The sequence below is a fragment of the Artemia sp. Qi Xiang Cuo genome, chromosome 2 (genome assembly GCF_049724085.1).
Source record: "Artemia sp. Qi Xiang Cuo chromosome 2, ASM4972408v1, whole genome shotgun sequence".
NCBI classification, from domain to species: Eukaryota; Metazoa; Arthropoda; class Branchiopoda; order Anostraca; family Artemiidae; genus Artemia; species Artemia sp. Qi Xiang Cuo.
Window position 1 is genome coordinate 10,259,050 of NC_142795.1, and position 14,758 is coordinate 10,273,807.

The 14,758-nt window shown below is 37.5% G+C and overlaps 1 protein-coding gene across 1 annotated transcript in view; it reads right to left on the reverse strand.

Annotated features, from left to right (window-relative positions):
- The window catches only part of LOC148954892 (uncharacterized), a 415,568-nt gene that overhangs the window by 389,908 nt on the left and 10,902 nt on the right, over nucleotides 1-14,758 (reverse strand). Inside the window, exon 3 of the mRNA XM_089107977.1 lies at nucleotides 13,262-13,481. Within this exon, the coding sequence (XP_088964103.1) occupies nucleotides 13,262-13,481 (220 nt within the window). The remainder of the gene's footprint in view (nucleotides 1-13,261; nucleotides 13,482-14,758) is intronic.

The window sequence follows — 14,758 nt, forward strand, 5'->3', positions numbered from 1 at the left end:
TTTTAAATAATGCTTGGAAATCCGGCGCCCCCTTCATAGAAATGTCCCTTACCCCAAATAAAAATCTTCCACGGACCGATTCTCCATAGTAACCCCCTCCTCTAGCCCCCCCCCCCTCCAGAAAAAATCCTTCCTGAAAATGGTTGTATACTTCCCAATACCCAATAAATAATGCTGGCAAGTCCGGCGCCCCCTTCATGGCAATTTCCCTTCCCCCATGAAAACTTCCTTCATGAACAGATCCTCCAACATAACCACCGACCCCCCCCTCCCTCCCACTACCAGTTAAAAAAACCTCCTGAAAACTTCTGTATACTTCCTAATAACCAATACTATATGTTAACATTGGGTAAAGTTCATAACTTTTAGCCCTCCCTCTGGGAACTTCGGGGGATTAAGTCATCCTAAAAGACATATTTATCATATTTTCGACCATGCTGAACAAAATGGCTATCTCAAAATTTTTATCGGGTGACTTTGGGAAAAAAATAAGCGTGGGAGGGGGCCTAGTTGCCCTCCATTTTTTTGGTCACTTAAAAAGGGCACTAGAACTTTTAATTTACGTTCCAATGAGCCCTCCCACGATATTCTAGGACCACTGGGTCGATACGATCACCCCTGGGAAAAAAAAAACAACAAACAAACAAACAAATAAACACGCATCCGTGATCTTTCTTCTGGCAAAAAATGTAAAATTCCACATTTTAGTAGATAGGAGCTTGAAACATCTACAGTACGGTTCTCTAATACGCTGAATATGATGGTGTGAGTTTCATCAAGGTTCTATAGCTTTTAGGGGGTCTTTCCCCCTTTTTTTTGAAAATCAGCCAAATTTTCTCAGGCGCTTAACTTTTGATGGGTAGGACTAAACTTGATGAAAGATATATATTTGAAATTAGCATTGAAATTTGATTATTTTGATGTATCTATTGATATCAGAAACCCGTTTTTTAGAGTTTTGGTTACCATTGAGCCGGGTCGCTCCTTACTTACAGTTCGTTACCACGAACTGTTTGAAAACCTTATATGCCCCCAGGGCATAATTTAAAACCCTTGCCCTGAGGGTTGTGGGGGAGTATCCTCCTCAAAAACATATTTTCTATCTTGAAATCAACTGACCTGAACAAAATGGCTATCTCAAAATTTTGATTGGATGTGTTTGGGGGAATGATGGGCGGGGGGGGGGTAGTTGCCCTCCAATCACTTTCGACTATTAAAAAGGGCACTAGGCACTCCAATTTCCAATCGAATGAGCCCTTTTCGAAGTTTCTACGACAACTCCTTCGATACGAAGTGCCCGGGTATGGAGAAAAAAAACCCACTGCGCCCACATCGTTCTTTACTTAGGCAGGGCAAGTGCGCTGCCTATGAATGGTGGGAATGTTTGAACCTTAGTGCCCCAAAGGATGAAGGGCATTCAAGTGAACCTTACAGAGAATGCTGAGAGAAGAATTGCTAAATGAAAATACATTATGTGCATAAAGATTGTCGAAAGGACGCAACTCAGGAATGACTGAGTATAATAATCTTGAACCTTCAGAAAACAATGAGGGAGATGATCCATTGACCAAAAAAGGCAATATTTGCACGCTACTACTGCTACTATCACTACTCAAGGCCGTATCCTGAGGAGGGTTAGGGGTTTTGACCCCCCCCCCCCGAAATGTTTGTCCGACTCGTGAAAACGTAAACAAAACGAATATAAACACATTTTTGATGCGTTTTTTAAAGTTTTATTTTGTAAATCCTACCACTTCTTTTGCAAATATTAGTTGCACTATTAAGATGCACTACATAGTTGCACTATATAGTTGCACTATTAAGATGAAAATTTCAGGAAGTGTAGAGGGAGAAGTTTAACTAAATTAAAACACTATGAACATATAGGTTATCAAAAGGGCATATCGGCAATATTGTAGTAGCGGTTAATAGTATCAAGATAAAACTTCTAAGGCTTGATGAGGGGGATGTTCAACTGGGTGGCCGGCGTTTACCCCCCGCAGAAAATACCCACTCGGTAAATATCCCCCCGGAAAATACCCCCTCGTGGAAAATAATGCTTTCCAAATTTGAGAATTTTTTTTATTTGCGTGGGGGGAAGGAATTTCGGTACTTGTATATTATGCGCCACTCAGTCAAGTTTACGCTGTGTAAAACTCGAGAACAAACCCGTTTCTTCGTTAGTTCCTGTCATCTTAGCACGAGACAAGACTAAGACAAGTGACAGAATAGATGAGAAATATATTATTTGGGCTATATATTTGCACATAGGGGGAGGGGAAGGGGTGGTGATAAAGTATTTGGACAATTTAAAGTCAGAAAATAATTCCTTCTAGGTATGGCCACTGAAAAGAATAGCGAGGTATCTGGAAATTTTGTTTTAAAAAAAGAAAAAAAAGTATATAGTAAATGTAATGTTCCATTTAATTTTTTTTTTTTTAATCCCACCTCCTCTCCTCTCGGTGACCTTCAAATTTACTTTAAAAATATCTCATAATATATCTAATGTCACCTACTCTTTTCTTAATAAAAATAACTTCTTCAAAAAATTTAATTTATTAAAAGTGTCAAGTGTTAAGTGATTTTCCAAGTGTTAAGTGTTTTTTTTTTAAGTACTATTATTAGGTTAATGTAGTGATTCATTTAAGTGTTTTATGATGATTACTGATTAAAGTTTATGTTATTTGTGCCTTTCATTTATGTTATTTTACTATGTTCACGCCCGTATATTTGGCTTCAATATACACTTCTCTATCTATCAATCTAATGTGCAGAACAATTGTACCAAACACATTTTGCATGCAGACCCGCTATACTTTACCCCCCCCCCCTAATATGTAAATATATAGCCCAAATTAATTCCTGAAGGAACGAAAAAACTAACGAAAAAATTGGTGTGTTCTCGAATTTTACACAGCATAAACTTGAGTGAATGCCGTATAATACATAAGTACAAAAATTCGTTCCCCCTACGGAAAAAAAACTCAAATAAAATTCTCAAATTTGGAAAGCCTTAATTTCCAAGGGGGTATTTTCCGGGCGATGGGGGGGTATTTAGCGGAGGGAGGGTATTTTCTGCGGGGGCGGGGGGCTGTATTTTCCGCGTTTTTTTCCGCATGGTATTTTCCACGGGGGGGGGGGGGTAATCGGTGGACGGGGAGGGGGGTAAGCACCTAGAACCGTTCAACTGACCAAAAGGCAATATGTTAATACTACTGCTGCTACTAGTAGCCTACTATTAGTACTTCTGCTACTACTACTAGTACTACTGTGACCACTATTACAACTATGGTTAAAGGTATGAAGGTGAAATTTTCAGGGAATATTGAGGGTGGAAGTTGAACTGAATCAGAACACACCATATGCATGCTGGTTGTCAAAAAGGGCGTATCAGCAATATCTTAGAAACGACTTAGTGTATAAAGTTGACTGACAGGTCTTGTTGTGGGGGATGTTGAACTGACCAAAAGGCAATATTTGTATCTTACTGCTACTACTTCTACTACTACAACTACTACTACAGCTACTGAAGCTAAGGCTACTACTACTAATTCTATTGCTACTACTGCTACTATTATTAATACTGCTACTACTACTGCTACTAAAGCTAAGGGTATTAATGAAAAATTTTTGGGGATGTTGAAACAGTGTTGAACAAAACCAAAACACACTATCTGCATACAGGTTGTCAAGAGGACGTACCAGCAATGCCTTAGGAACGGTTTGCGATATTAAATTGAAACTTGTGGTGAGTGTTGAGGGGGGTGTTGCAAAACTCAAAGGTGCTATGTGCATACTACTATTAATCCTATTACTACTACCATACAACTATTACTACTACTGAAGCTAATGGTATTAAGGTGAAGCTTTCAAGGAATGTTTAGGTGGATGTTGAACTAAACCAAAACGAACTATGAGGATGTTGTCAAAATAGTGTAACAGTAATATCTCAGGAATGGCTAACATTCTCAAGTTGGGACTTTCAGGGTATGTTGTGGCAGATTTTGAGCTGACCAAAAGGCACTGTGTCTATACTACTAATACTACTACTAACATTGCTGTAGCTAATGATGCTAAGGGTACTAAGGTGAAACTTTTAGTGAAAATTTAGGAGGATTTTCAATTGAGGGGAAAAAAATATATGCAAGCAGGTTTTCATAAGGGCATATAAGCAAAATCATAAGCAGTGCAGCGCAATCACATACATTTTGTTCTGCATAGTTGAAAGGTCCAGTAACTATGTCTCCAGGGATAATGGGGGTGTCAACCTCCCAAAGCCCTAAGAGCAAGGTTTGTAAGTTATGCAATTTACCCATTGTTTATATATAGTATTTGTTATTAGGAAAAAAACCATGTTTGACCTTTGGTGTTCAAAAAGACAAAGTGCATTCAATTGAAACTTTCAGAGAATATTGACGGAATAATAAACTAAATCAAAAGATGTTATGTGCATGCAGGTTGTCGATTTGGGAAAAACTAAGGAATGACTGAGGGTATTAAGCTGGCATTTTAAAGAAATGATGAGGGGGATGATCAATTGACCAAGGGCATGTTGAGGAGAATGTTAAACAAACCAAAAGGCATTGTATGCATGTTACCACAATTGCTACTATTACGGCTGCTATGACTACCACTTCTACTGAGGTTAAGGATATTAAGGTGAAACTTTCAGAGTTCATTTAGGGGGTCTTGAGGTAAAAAGAAACACTCTATATGCATTAAGGTTGCCAAAAACATGTGGTAACACAAAATATATTTTACGTGTTTTCACTTGTTCAAACAGTTCGTGGTAACGAACTGTAAAGTAAGGAGCGACCTGGCTCAATAGTTATCAAAACTCTAAAAACGGAATTTTGATACCAATACATATGTCAAAAGAATTAGAGTTTTAGGCTGATTTCAAGTATATAAGTTTCATTAAGTTTAATCTTACCCATCAAAGGTTACGAGTCTGAGAAAATCTGCCTGATTTTTGAAAAAGGCAAAACACCCCCCAAAAGTCATAGAACCTTAATGAAAATTACACCGTGAGATTAAGCGTATCAGAGAACCCTGCTGCAGAGGTTTCAAGCGCCTATCTGAAAAAATGTGGATTTTTTTTGCCAGAAGAGAGATCATGGATGCCTCTTTATTTGTTTGTTTTTTTCCCTGGGTGATCGTATTTATCCATGGTCCTAGAATATCGTAATAGGGCTCTTTCGAACAGAAATAAAAAATTTTAGTGCCCTTTTTAAGTGACCAACAAAATTGGAGGGCAACTAGGCCCCCTCCCACGCCCCTTTTTTCTCAAAATCGTCCGATCAAAATTTTGAGATAGATATTTTGTTAAGTATAGTCAAAAGACCAAATAATTATGCTTTTGGGGATATCATGACCCTCTCACAGCCCCTGGGGAAAGATCTTCAAGTTACAAAATTTGCCCATTGTTTACGAATAGTATTTTTTATTGGGAAGTATGCATACATTTTTCGGGGGGGGGGGGAGGGGGATTTTCTGCTGGTGGGATTTTCTACAGGGATAATTTTCCATGGGGAGGGAAGTTTCAAGGGGGTGAATTTGCCAGAATTCCTATACAAAATTCTTCTTATGTCTTGCTTTTTGATTGCCGACTCAACTTTACGCGTGGAGATGTTAAGGGTAATTGTCCGGGGTAAATTTTCACCAGGATTGAATAATCTAGAGGATAAATCATTGGATAGAGGGATTTTTCCGTGGAGGTGTAGCCAGTTTTCCTGGCATTATTTAAAAAAAGATAAGAAATTAAACAAAAAAAATCAAGATTTTTCAACTGAAAGTAAGGAGAAACATTAAAACGAACAGAAATTATTACGTATATGAGGGGGTTTCTCCTCCAAACTACCTCGCTCTTTACGCTAAAGTTTGAATTCTGTCCCAATTCATTAAGAACGATTCCTGAAACACTATATTCGTTTAATTACAACAATAAGAAGCTTTTTTTAAGAACTAAAAAACTTAAGCGCAAAGGGCGAGGTGTTTTGGAAGAGTAACCCCCCCTCCCGTTCCCTTCATATACGTAACAATTTCTGTTCGTTTTAAGTTTTAATATCGCTCCTTAATTTCTACTGAAAAAACTTGTTTTTTTTTATTTGATTAACTTAAGTAAATTCAAAATTATTAAGACTTTAAGGAATAAATATCAGTATATGTATATTCAACTGTCAATCCACATTCATTTGTTGTTGTTTGTTTTTTTCTAGTAATCTTGGTTATGACGGTGCTCTTTTATTTTTTTATTTTTTTTTCGACATTATGAGAAATAGAAACTTCCAGATCGAAATAAGGATTGTTTTCAGTAAAGTGCGAATTATGTTCTGGTCTTCCGATGGCAAGGGGGCGTCAGCCACACCCATCTTAGTTTCTGCTCGTTTTGAGTTTGAATCGGTTATTTATTGTAATTTCTATTCGTTTTGGGTTTCATTTATTTATTGATGGCGACTGGTGGTGGTTTTACGCTTGGAGAAATTTTTGAATTTATTCCCGCTCATTTTGGGTTTGATGTGGCTCTTTACTTTTCTTTAAAAAACTAATTTTGTTGATAGTTTTTTAAATATTCTGATAAAATAGGCATCTTGTTCCTGTATAAATCTTATTATGGATGGATAAAGCTGAATTATAAGAAAAGATTTAGTTGCACTTCATGCACTCATAGGGTTTAGAGGTATGTAATTGTGGAATTTCTTAAGATTCTTAAAATAAATTGGGAGCAAAAGTTGTGTTACACGTCTCGCATGTAAATGGTTATTTCATTTTTCCTTCGGTAAAGCACTTTTTACCTGAATTATTTTTTACACAAGATAACCTGAAATAGCTTTTCGTTAATCAAACAGTTCGTTGGTAACGAACTGTAAGTAAGGAGCGACCCGGCTCAATGGTAACCGAAACTCTAGAAAACGGTATTTTGATACAAATAGATACACCAAAAGAATCAGATTTTAATGCTGATTTCAAATGTATAAGTTTAGTCCTAACCAAGTTTCATCAAGTTTAGTCCTAACCATCAAAAGTTACGCGCCTGAGAAAATTTGGCTGATTTTCGGAAAAAGGGAGAAAGACCCCCTAAAAGTCATAGAACCTTAATGAAAATCACACCTTCATATTCCGCGTATCAGAGAACCCTACTGTAGAGGTTTCAAGCTCCTATCTACAAAAATGTGGAATTTTGCATTTTTCGCCAGAAGAAAGATCACGGGTGCGTGTTTATTTTTTTTTTCCCAGAGGTAATCTTATCGACCCAGTGGTCCTAGAATATCGTGGGAGGGCTCATTGGAATGAAAATTAAAAGTTCTAGTGCCCTTTTAATTGACCAAAAAAATGGAGGGCAACTATGCCCCCTCTCTTGATCATTTTTTTTCCAAAGTCACCTGATCAAAATTTCGAGATACCCATTTTGTTCAGCATGTTCTAACATATTATAAGTATGTCTCTTAGGATGACTTAATCCCCCAAAGTTCCCAGAGGGAGGACTGAAAGTTATGAACTGTACCCAAGGTTAACATATAGTATTGGTTATTGGGAAGTATACAGACGTTTTCAGGGGAGATTTTTCCTGGTAATGGGGGGTGGGTGGGTCGGGGGTTATGTGGGAGGATCTTTCCATGAAGGAAGTTTTCATGGGGGAAGGGACATTGCTATGAAGGGGACGCCGGACTTCCCAGCATTATTTAAAAAAAGATCAGAAATTAAATATAAAAAAAACAAGTTTTTCAACTGCAACAGCAGCAACATCAAAACTTTATACGAACCGAAAATATTACATATATGATTGGGTTCACCCCTTAGTCAATACCTCGCTCTTTAAGCCAAAGATTTTTTAGTACTTTCATAAGAGCTATTTATTCTAATTAACGGCCTTTGTGATTAAGCAGTCATTTTTAAAAAATTGGAACAAAATTCGAACTTTCGCTTAAAGAGCAAGGTATTAAATAGGGGGCGAACCCCCTTATATACGTATTAAAAATATATGAATATAGAAGTTCGTTACGTAAGTTATTTCGTAAGTTACGTATATTTAGTACTAATAAAAACGTTCGTAAATAAAATTAAACAAGTTTCGAGAAAGCCATTTAACCAAATAAAAGTAAATTAATATGCAAATTTTGTTTTAATTATTCATGTACGGTGAGCCAAGATCAAAACCTGCATTTTTTCAAAAACGTTCAAAAATTAAATAAAGAAAAACAAGTTTTTTTTAACTGAAAGTAAGGAGCGACACTAAAACTTAAAACGAACAGAAATTATTCCGTATATGAAAGAGGCTGTCCCCTCCTCAACGCCTCGCTCTTTACGCTTAAGTTTGACTTTCTCACAACTCTATTTTTTTTAAACAAGGAAAAACTTTAGCGTAAAGAGCGAATATACGGAATAATTTCTGTTCGTTTTAAGTTTTAATGTCGCTCCTTACTTTCAGTTAAAAAAACCTGTTTTTCTTTATTTAATTTTTTGACAAATCGAAATCGTCTTTTTGCACTGGAATTGCATTTTGTGCACTAGCACCGATAGTGCTAGGTACGCGATGCGTTTCTCCTGTCTCAATTTGATCTATGCCATCTGTTCCTAATAAATCTTCTACCTATGAATTCTTATTTTCTTGGGTAAGGGTCCTTGTACTTGAGCGAACATATCATTATCCAACTCAGTTTCAAAATCGTCAATAAAGGAATCTGTATACCCTTTAAATCCATTTCTTTTACTATGATGAGCTCTATAGATCTCTTCTAAGTCTACTTGATGAAAAATATCGTCATCAAAAGTAATTTGGAAAGACACCAACACGGGGGACTTCATTCCTTGTAGCTTTGTTCGACTAACCAGAGAATTTATCCATTTTTAACACAAGTACATTGAAGGTTCATTGTTAAATTTGAAACTGAAACGAATTTTGGTCTTTCTGGAGGCTTATACTTCGGGGGTATTAACGGAGGCTAATTTCACGAAATTTGACAAAGGCTAAGGTGATTAGAGTGGAGCATGTGCTTCTCTGTTGGGGTTCTTAGGATTATGAAAAATCATTAATAATCTAGAAAAAAACACTTTGTAAAGAGTGAACGAGGCGCACATACATGATTTAGGATCTAGGGGACACCGAGGGGCTAATAACTGACCGTCGCAGGTGTCCTTCCTTCGTGCCTCCGGCACACCTGAAACAGCGTGTTCCTGGAGGCGAAGGAACACAGTTTTATCTTTGGCTTATGGAAAGCGTACGGCGCGTTTTTTATGACGGCAAACTTTTTCCTCTTGAGAGGTTATCTTTACTTGGTCGTGTTGTTTACTGCGTTCGACATTGAAGATCCTGGGTCCTAAAAAGTGGACATTATGCTTTGAACGATAATTTTATTACCACAAACCTTTACCATTGCCTAGAGATAAATATGCATTCCCTAGTGCTTGTCACTCGTCGATTCAAACGGCTTGGGCTCAAACGGCTTTTCAAACTCCTCGACATGAATAGCCAACCGTGAGAAGATTTTTTTAAGAAGATGCGGTCTCAAACCAGCACTTACAGTACTGTAATAAACTTTTTTTTCCTCCAACTTCTACATCGAATTCGTCGATATGAAAGTATAACGGATTTTGAAGCTCAATATTCTAATGAACAGTTGTCCTTGCCCAAGGCCAAGCGAGTTAGATCCATTGGTGTTGTGTCTGTTAATTCCGATTTTTTTTTGCCCGGGGACGATGAAATCAAGCTCGAGCTAGGGCGAGCTCGTATTTATAGCCAGCGAATAATGAAAGCCTTGATACCCGACGACGTACTTTCTGCTTTCGGTCACCAAGTACCAAATGTTCGTCTTTCTGTACTTCACGACAGTAACTCAGACGATGACTCAGGAGAAAATACTCTGTCCAATAAGCAGGAAAAGGCTTCCGCGACTGACACTGAATCGGGCGCGGAAAGGGACGACATCTTTGAAGATTTGCCAGTAATTGCTCACTGTGTGAAACATCAAGTTGAGAAAAATCGGGTTAATGAGCCTGTGACGAACATGAAGAATTCTAGGTTTTGTCTTGTCAAGACTTCTGCCGGCTCCATAACACCAATAAAAAAATCCACGCTGTTGTCGCTTCTGAGGGAAAGCTCTGAGAAGCTGAGTAGTGACCGATTAAAACGGGTGATGGTCCAGGGCCGACGAGTAGGACTACGTGAGTCGCCACAAACCAATGCAGAGGTCAGTGTGAAATTGGAATTGAGTATTGATGAATAGTGCGTTTACAGACCGGTTGGCAGGGGAAAGAGAGTATTAGTTGGGTGGTTCATATAGTTTGGCCACTTGTCTGGGCGAAGATGCCACTCTGTTGACACGCAGAATATGGCGATACCGTTCCCTGACGACATAGGAATTGTGTGCCAGTGGTTCTGGCTGAATGCTGATCTCAAATTAACCGCCGCATTGGTAGACCAGGGTTACTGTGACTCCAGCCTGTATATCATGCATTCAGCAGAACCCGTTTCTATGGAAATCGGCACCAACATTGTCTTTGGCTTTGACTCAGACGTCTTCACAAAGCTGAATTCATTTATCCAGAAGAAAGGGTTCCTAAAATGGCATGAAATGGCACCTAAACCCAAAACTGACCTCAAGACCATAACCACCACCATCGCCATGTTCTGTGTGTCAACAGAAGGAATTTTGTTTAACATTTTTCAGAGGTAGTTGTTATTTTTTTCTCTTCCCTCCTCCTCTCCACTCGGTGATATTTTAATACAAAAACATATAAATCTTACAACTTTATACATTATCATATCACCTAAACTTCAAAAAAAAAATTATTATATACCAGTCAATGTATTAGCGGATATGAAGGCATACTACCATTTAACTTTTTCTTGCCAAATATCTATCGCTCCCCCCGTTCCAGGGTGTCCTTCCCCTTCTAAGAAACACTTTTTCGGTGGCATTTTTACTTCTACTTCTTAAAATTCGTATCCTTCAATTTTCACTAACATGAAATCAAATTTTGAAGGTGGTTTTCCAAAAGTCTAACTCTTAGAATCTTATCATTTACAGCTCGGTATAGAAGACCTAGCAGTAGAAGACTTAGTGTTTATGCTTGCGCAAACCGAGCTTAGTTTGATTTACTGAAGCTCATCTGTTCATTTCCTTAGGTTTGTCATTTAAACTGTGATTATCGAGATGATTACTGAAACGTACCAATAAATATCTGAGAAACTAGTTATTTTTTTTAGCTGGTTGCTTTACTTAGCGCTTTTTACTAATAACTCGGTAGTAACAGTTTTTCTGACTGTTGCTTTACAGTTTTCTCTTCAAATACCCTAAGGCCTGTGTTTAATACCAAGAAAGTTGGATTCTAAGTACATTCGGGAAAAAGGGATCTTTGTTTCCTCCGGATTCTTTCGTGTCAAAGCAGCAGATTCCTTTTTTTTTTAGTACAATTAAGAATCCGAGATCCAAGGGTGCGTCTTGGCGCAGCCACTAAACAGAAAAGCAGGTATGATAAAAAGGAAAGGGACGTGTGAAGACGTGATAAAAGGCAACTTTTATCACTGGCCAAGCCATATTGAATAGGGCTGAGAAGCGTGACGTCAATTCTTGGGCGGAAAATTCAAATAACGATGAAACGTGGATGTGTAGACATGTTTTTTCGGAACTTTGGCGAATTGTCTTGGCCTAAAATGTTTGTCGTAGATCCTACTAATCCACCAAAACGTTTTCACGTCGAAATAATACTAGGAATATTGACAATAAGTTGTTAGTTACAACTAGAAACCTCGCTTCACGGTACTTTAAATTTCGCACCTTGCTTTTTATGTCATCACCGCGCAGCCCTATGTTGTATAACTTAAAAACCGTGTTCCGGGATTTTTTTTGAAATTTCGGGATTTTTTTTTGAGAAAAATCGTAATTTTATTTTTGAGCTGGTGGCAACGCTGCATGTGTAATAGGAAAAAGTGACACCATCAGTGCCATCGTAGGGTTACCTAGTTTTTGCATGGATATCAACAGCTTGCAGTCCTCCGTTCTTCTTCTTTAGGTACATATCAGTTGTTTTCAGTCTTGGGGGTTCTTTTCCTTGCCAAATAAACCCGTAAATGATTTTTTTCCAAGTTTTAAACGATCGCTTTTGAAGGTGCTAAAATATTCGACAGATACCGAATAACAGGCAAGCTGTATATATTTACATATTGCGCCCTTTGGAATATGCATCCCATGTGCCTCCGTGCCTCATGCCTCCAGGTGTCCCTCAAAATGCCCAGTTGTTAACCCCTCGGGGGACACATAATGTCATTAATTTTAAAAATAGAGCGAAAAGAAAAAGATTTGAATAGTTTCAGAAAAGTATAAAATAGCAGACCCCTTTGAAGGGGTTAAAGACCGAATTAGCCGGTTCAAGCACACATTAGATCCGTACCACACTATGTACCGCGCCATAGTACCTCACTAGTGGCGCTCTAAGTTTATTGTACAGTGTTGTTAGAAGTCTTTTTTTTCTTTTGTTTATGTGTGTGAGTTTTTTTTTCCCCTTATCTATTTCTTTCTACTCCATCTTTGTAATTGTTTACTTGATGATGGGCAATAAAAAACATTCATTCATTCATTGTAGCACGGGCGTGCGCAGATTTAACACTGTTGCTGCTGGGAGTTGCTTGACTAAAAACCAGAAAATTAAATATCAATCTCTCGCTAGAAGTGAAAAAGACAACTTATAAAGGTTTTTCACTAGTTTAGAAACTAAACAGATTCGGATTTGTCTCTTGGGTTTTTCTCTTGTACAGTTGGATATTTGATAGATCTGCTGTCAAAGATATGTTTATGACTGAAATTAGATTTTTGAGATATAGCATCTGTTGATGCTAATGGCGGATCCAGGATTTAACAATAAATCTTTTTACAGTGCTCTGCACTGGCTTAAACAGAAAATCCTTTTTTACAGCCATGAATTTTCGGCGCATTACCTTTCCTATGGAATTGGTTTTATAAACAAAAATTCAAAATTCTTGGTTAAAAGAGGTGGGTTGATAACCTCCTCTCCTCAACCGGGGCATCAATTAAAAGGGTAGGGGGAGAGGCAATTGGTCCCCGTTAAATTCTAGAAAATACTGTTTTTTGTATTTTCATTATTTTTTTTAATGCCCCGCCTCCTAGGTTTTGAAAAGCACCATTTTACATCTTAATTTTAAAAAGGCGAAAAATCCAGCCCCCCCTCCTTCATTTACATGAATAGGCCCCCCTGTCCCTCAGCCTGGTGAACCAAGGCCTAGAAAAGAATATACAAAACTCACAGATTTAAAAGCAGGAGGCATCCTGTTTCTCTTTCCCCAGTGGAAATTACTTAATTCCAATGATCCAATGTTTGGTGCTACATTCTTGATGTTTTGCAGCGTATCAATAGTTCCTCCTTTAACCATAACCGTTTCTAAGCCAATTGGACCAAACTTTTTTACATTTGAATTCATGGATCGAAATAAGTCAACCGCATGATCTGGATTAATATTCATTTTCCTAAAAATATTCAAGAAATCAACAGATTTAATAGTTATGGCAAGGGAAAAATGGACTTAAATATGCCGCACATTAGACAAATATAAATTTGAAATCATAAAAAATAAAACAGGACGTGGGGGGGGGGGTAATGGTCTCTCTAGGCTGTCTAATATCTAAAACAATTTATTGAATCACACAGACTAGGCTAGAGGTGTCTTGCGTGAGAAGACACTTCCTCTCTAAACGCATGAAAAGATAACTAAAAAAAAAAATTCCACGAAAGAAAGTTTTCAACGCAAAGTAAAGTTACATTAAACCAAAGAAATAAATTTAATTAATTTTTCAGGCATAAAACAACCATAAATCACTATCAATAAACAAATGAAACAAAGTTTCATTTAACAAGTTTCAAATAAACAAAGTTTAGTATTACTCATCAAAGGCTACGAGCCTGAGAAAATTTACTCGATTTTTTAAAGAAGGGGGAAACATCCCCTACAATTGAAAGAATTTTAATGAAAATCACACCGTCAGATTCAGCGTATCAGAAAACCCTATTACACATGTTTCAAGCTCATATCTGCGAAAATCTGCAACTTTGTATTTTTTGCCAGAAGAAAAATGTACGAATATAGAAGTTAGTTACGTAAGTTAATTTGTAAAGACATCCATTTAGTAAAAGAAAAGTAAAAATTTTATGCAAATTTTGTTTACTTATTCAATGACGGTTAGCCAAAATAAAAGCTGAATTAACTAAAAAACGATCAGAAATTAAATTAAAAAAAAACAAGTTTTTTAAACTGAAAGTAAGGAGCGACATTAAAGCTTAAAACGAACAGAAATTATTCCGCATATGAAAGGGCTGTCCCCTCCTCAACGCCTCGCTCTTTACGGTAAAGTTTGACTCTGTCTCACAACTTTATTTTTTAAAACAATAAAAAACTTTAGCGTAAAGAGCGAGGCGTTGAGGAGGGGACAGCCCCTTTCATATACGGAATAATTTTTGTTCATCACTCAGCATTCTTGGCACCAATTTTGCACGAGCTTCTCTCAGGTTGAGATTCTAGGCTGCAACCTAGGGTGCCAATGACTTGGACATTTCAAGTTTTGAGCTATCATTTGCAGACTGAATCGACGATTAGATTTCTAGGGTTATTTAAATTTTTACATCGTTTTATCCAGAGGATTCACTAAAGGCCGTCCATGTCAACCTTCGCCCTCAACTATCTCAGGCCCACTTTTAAAGCCCTAATAACAACAAAAAACATTCTTTTGACGTGCAAATCTTTTTAGGC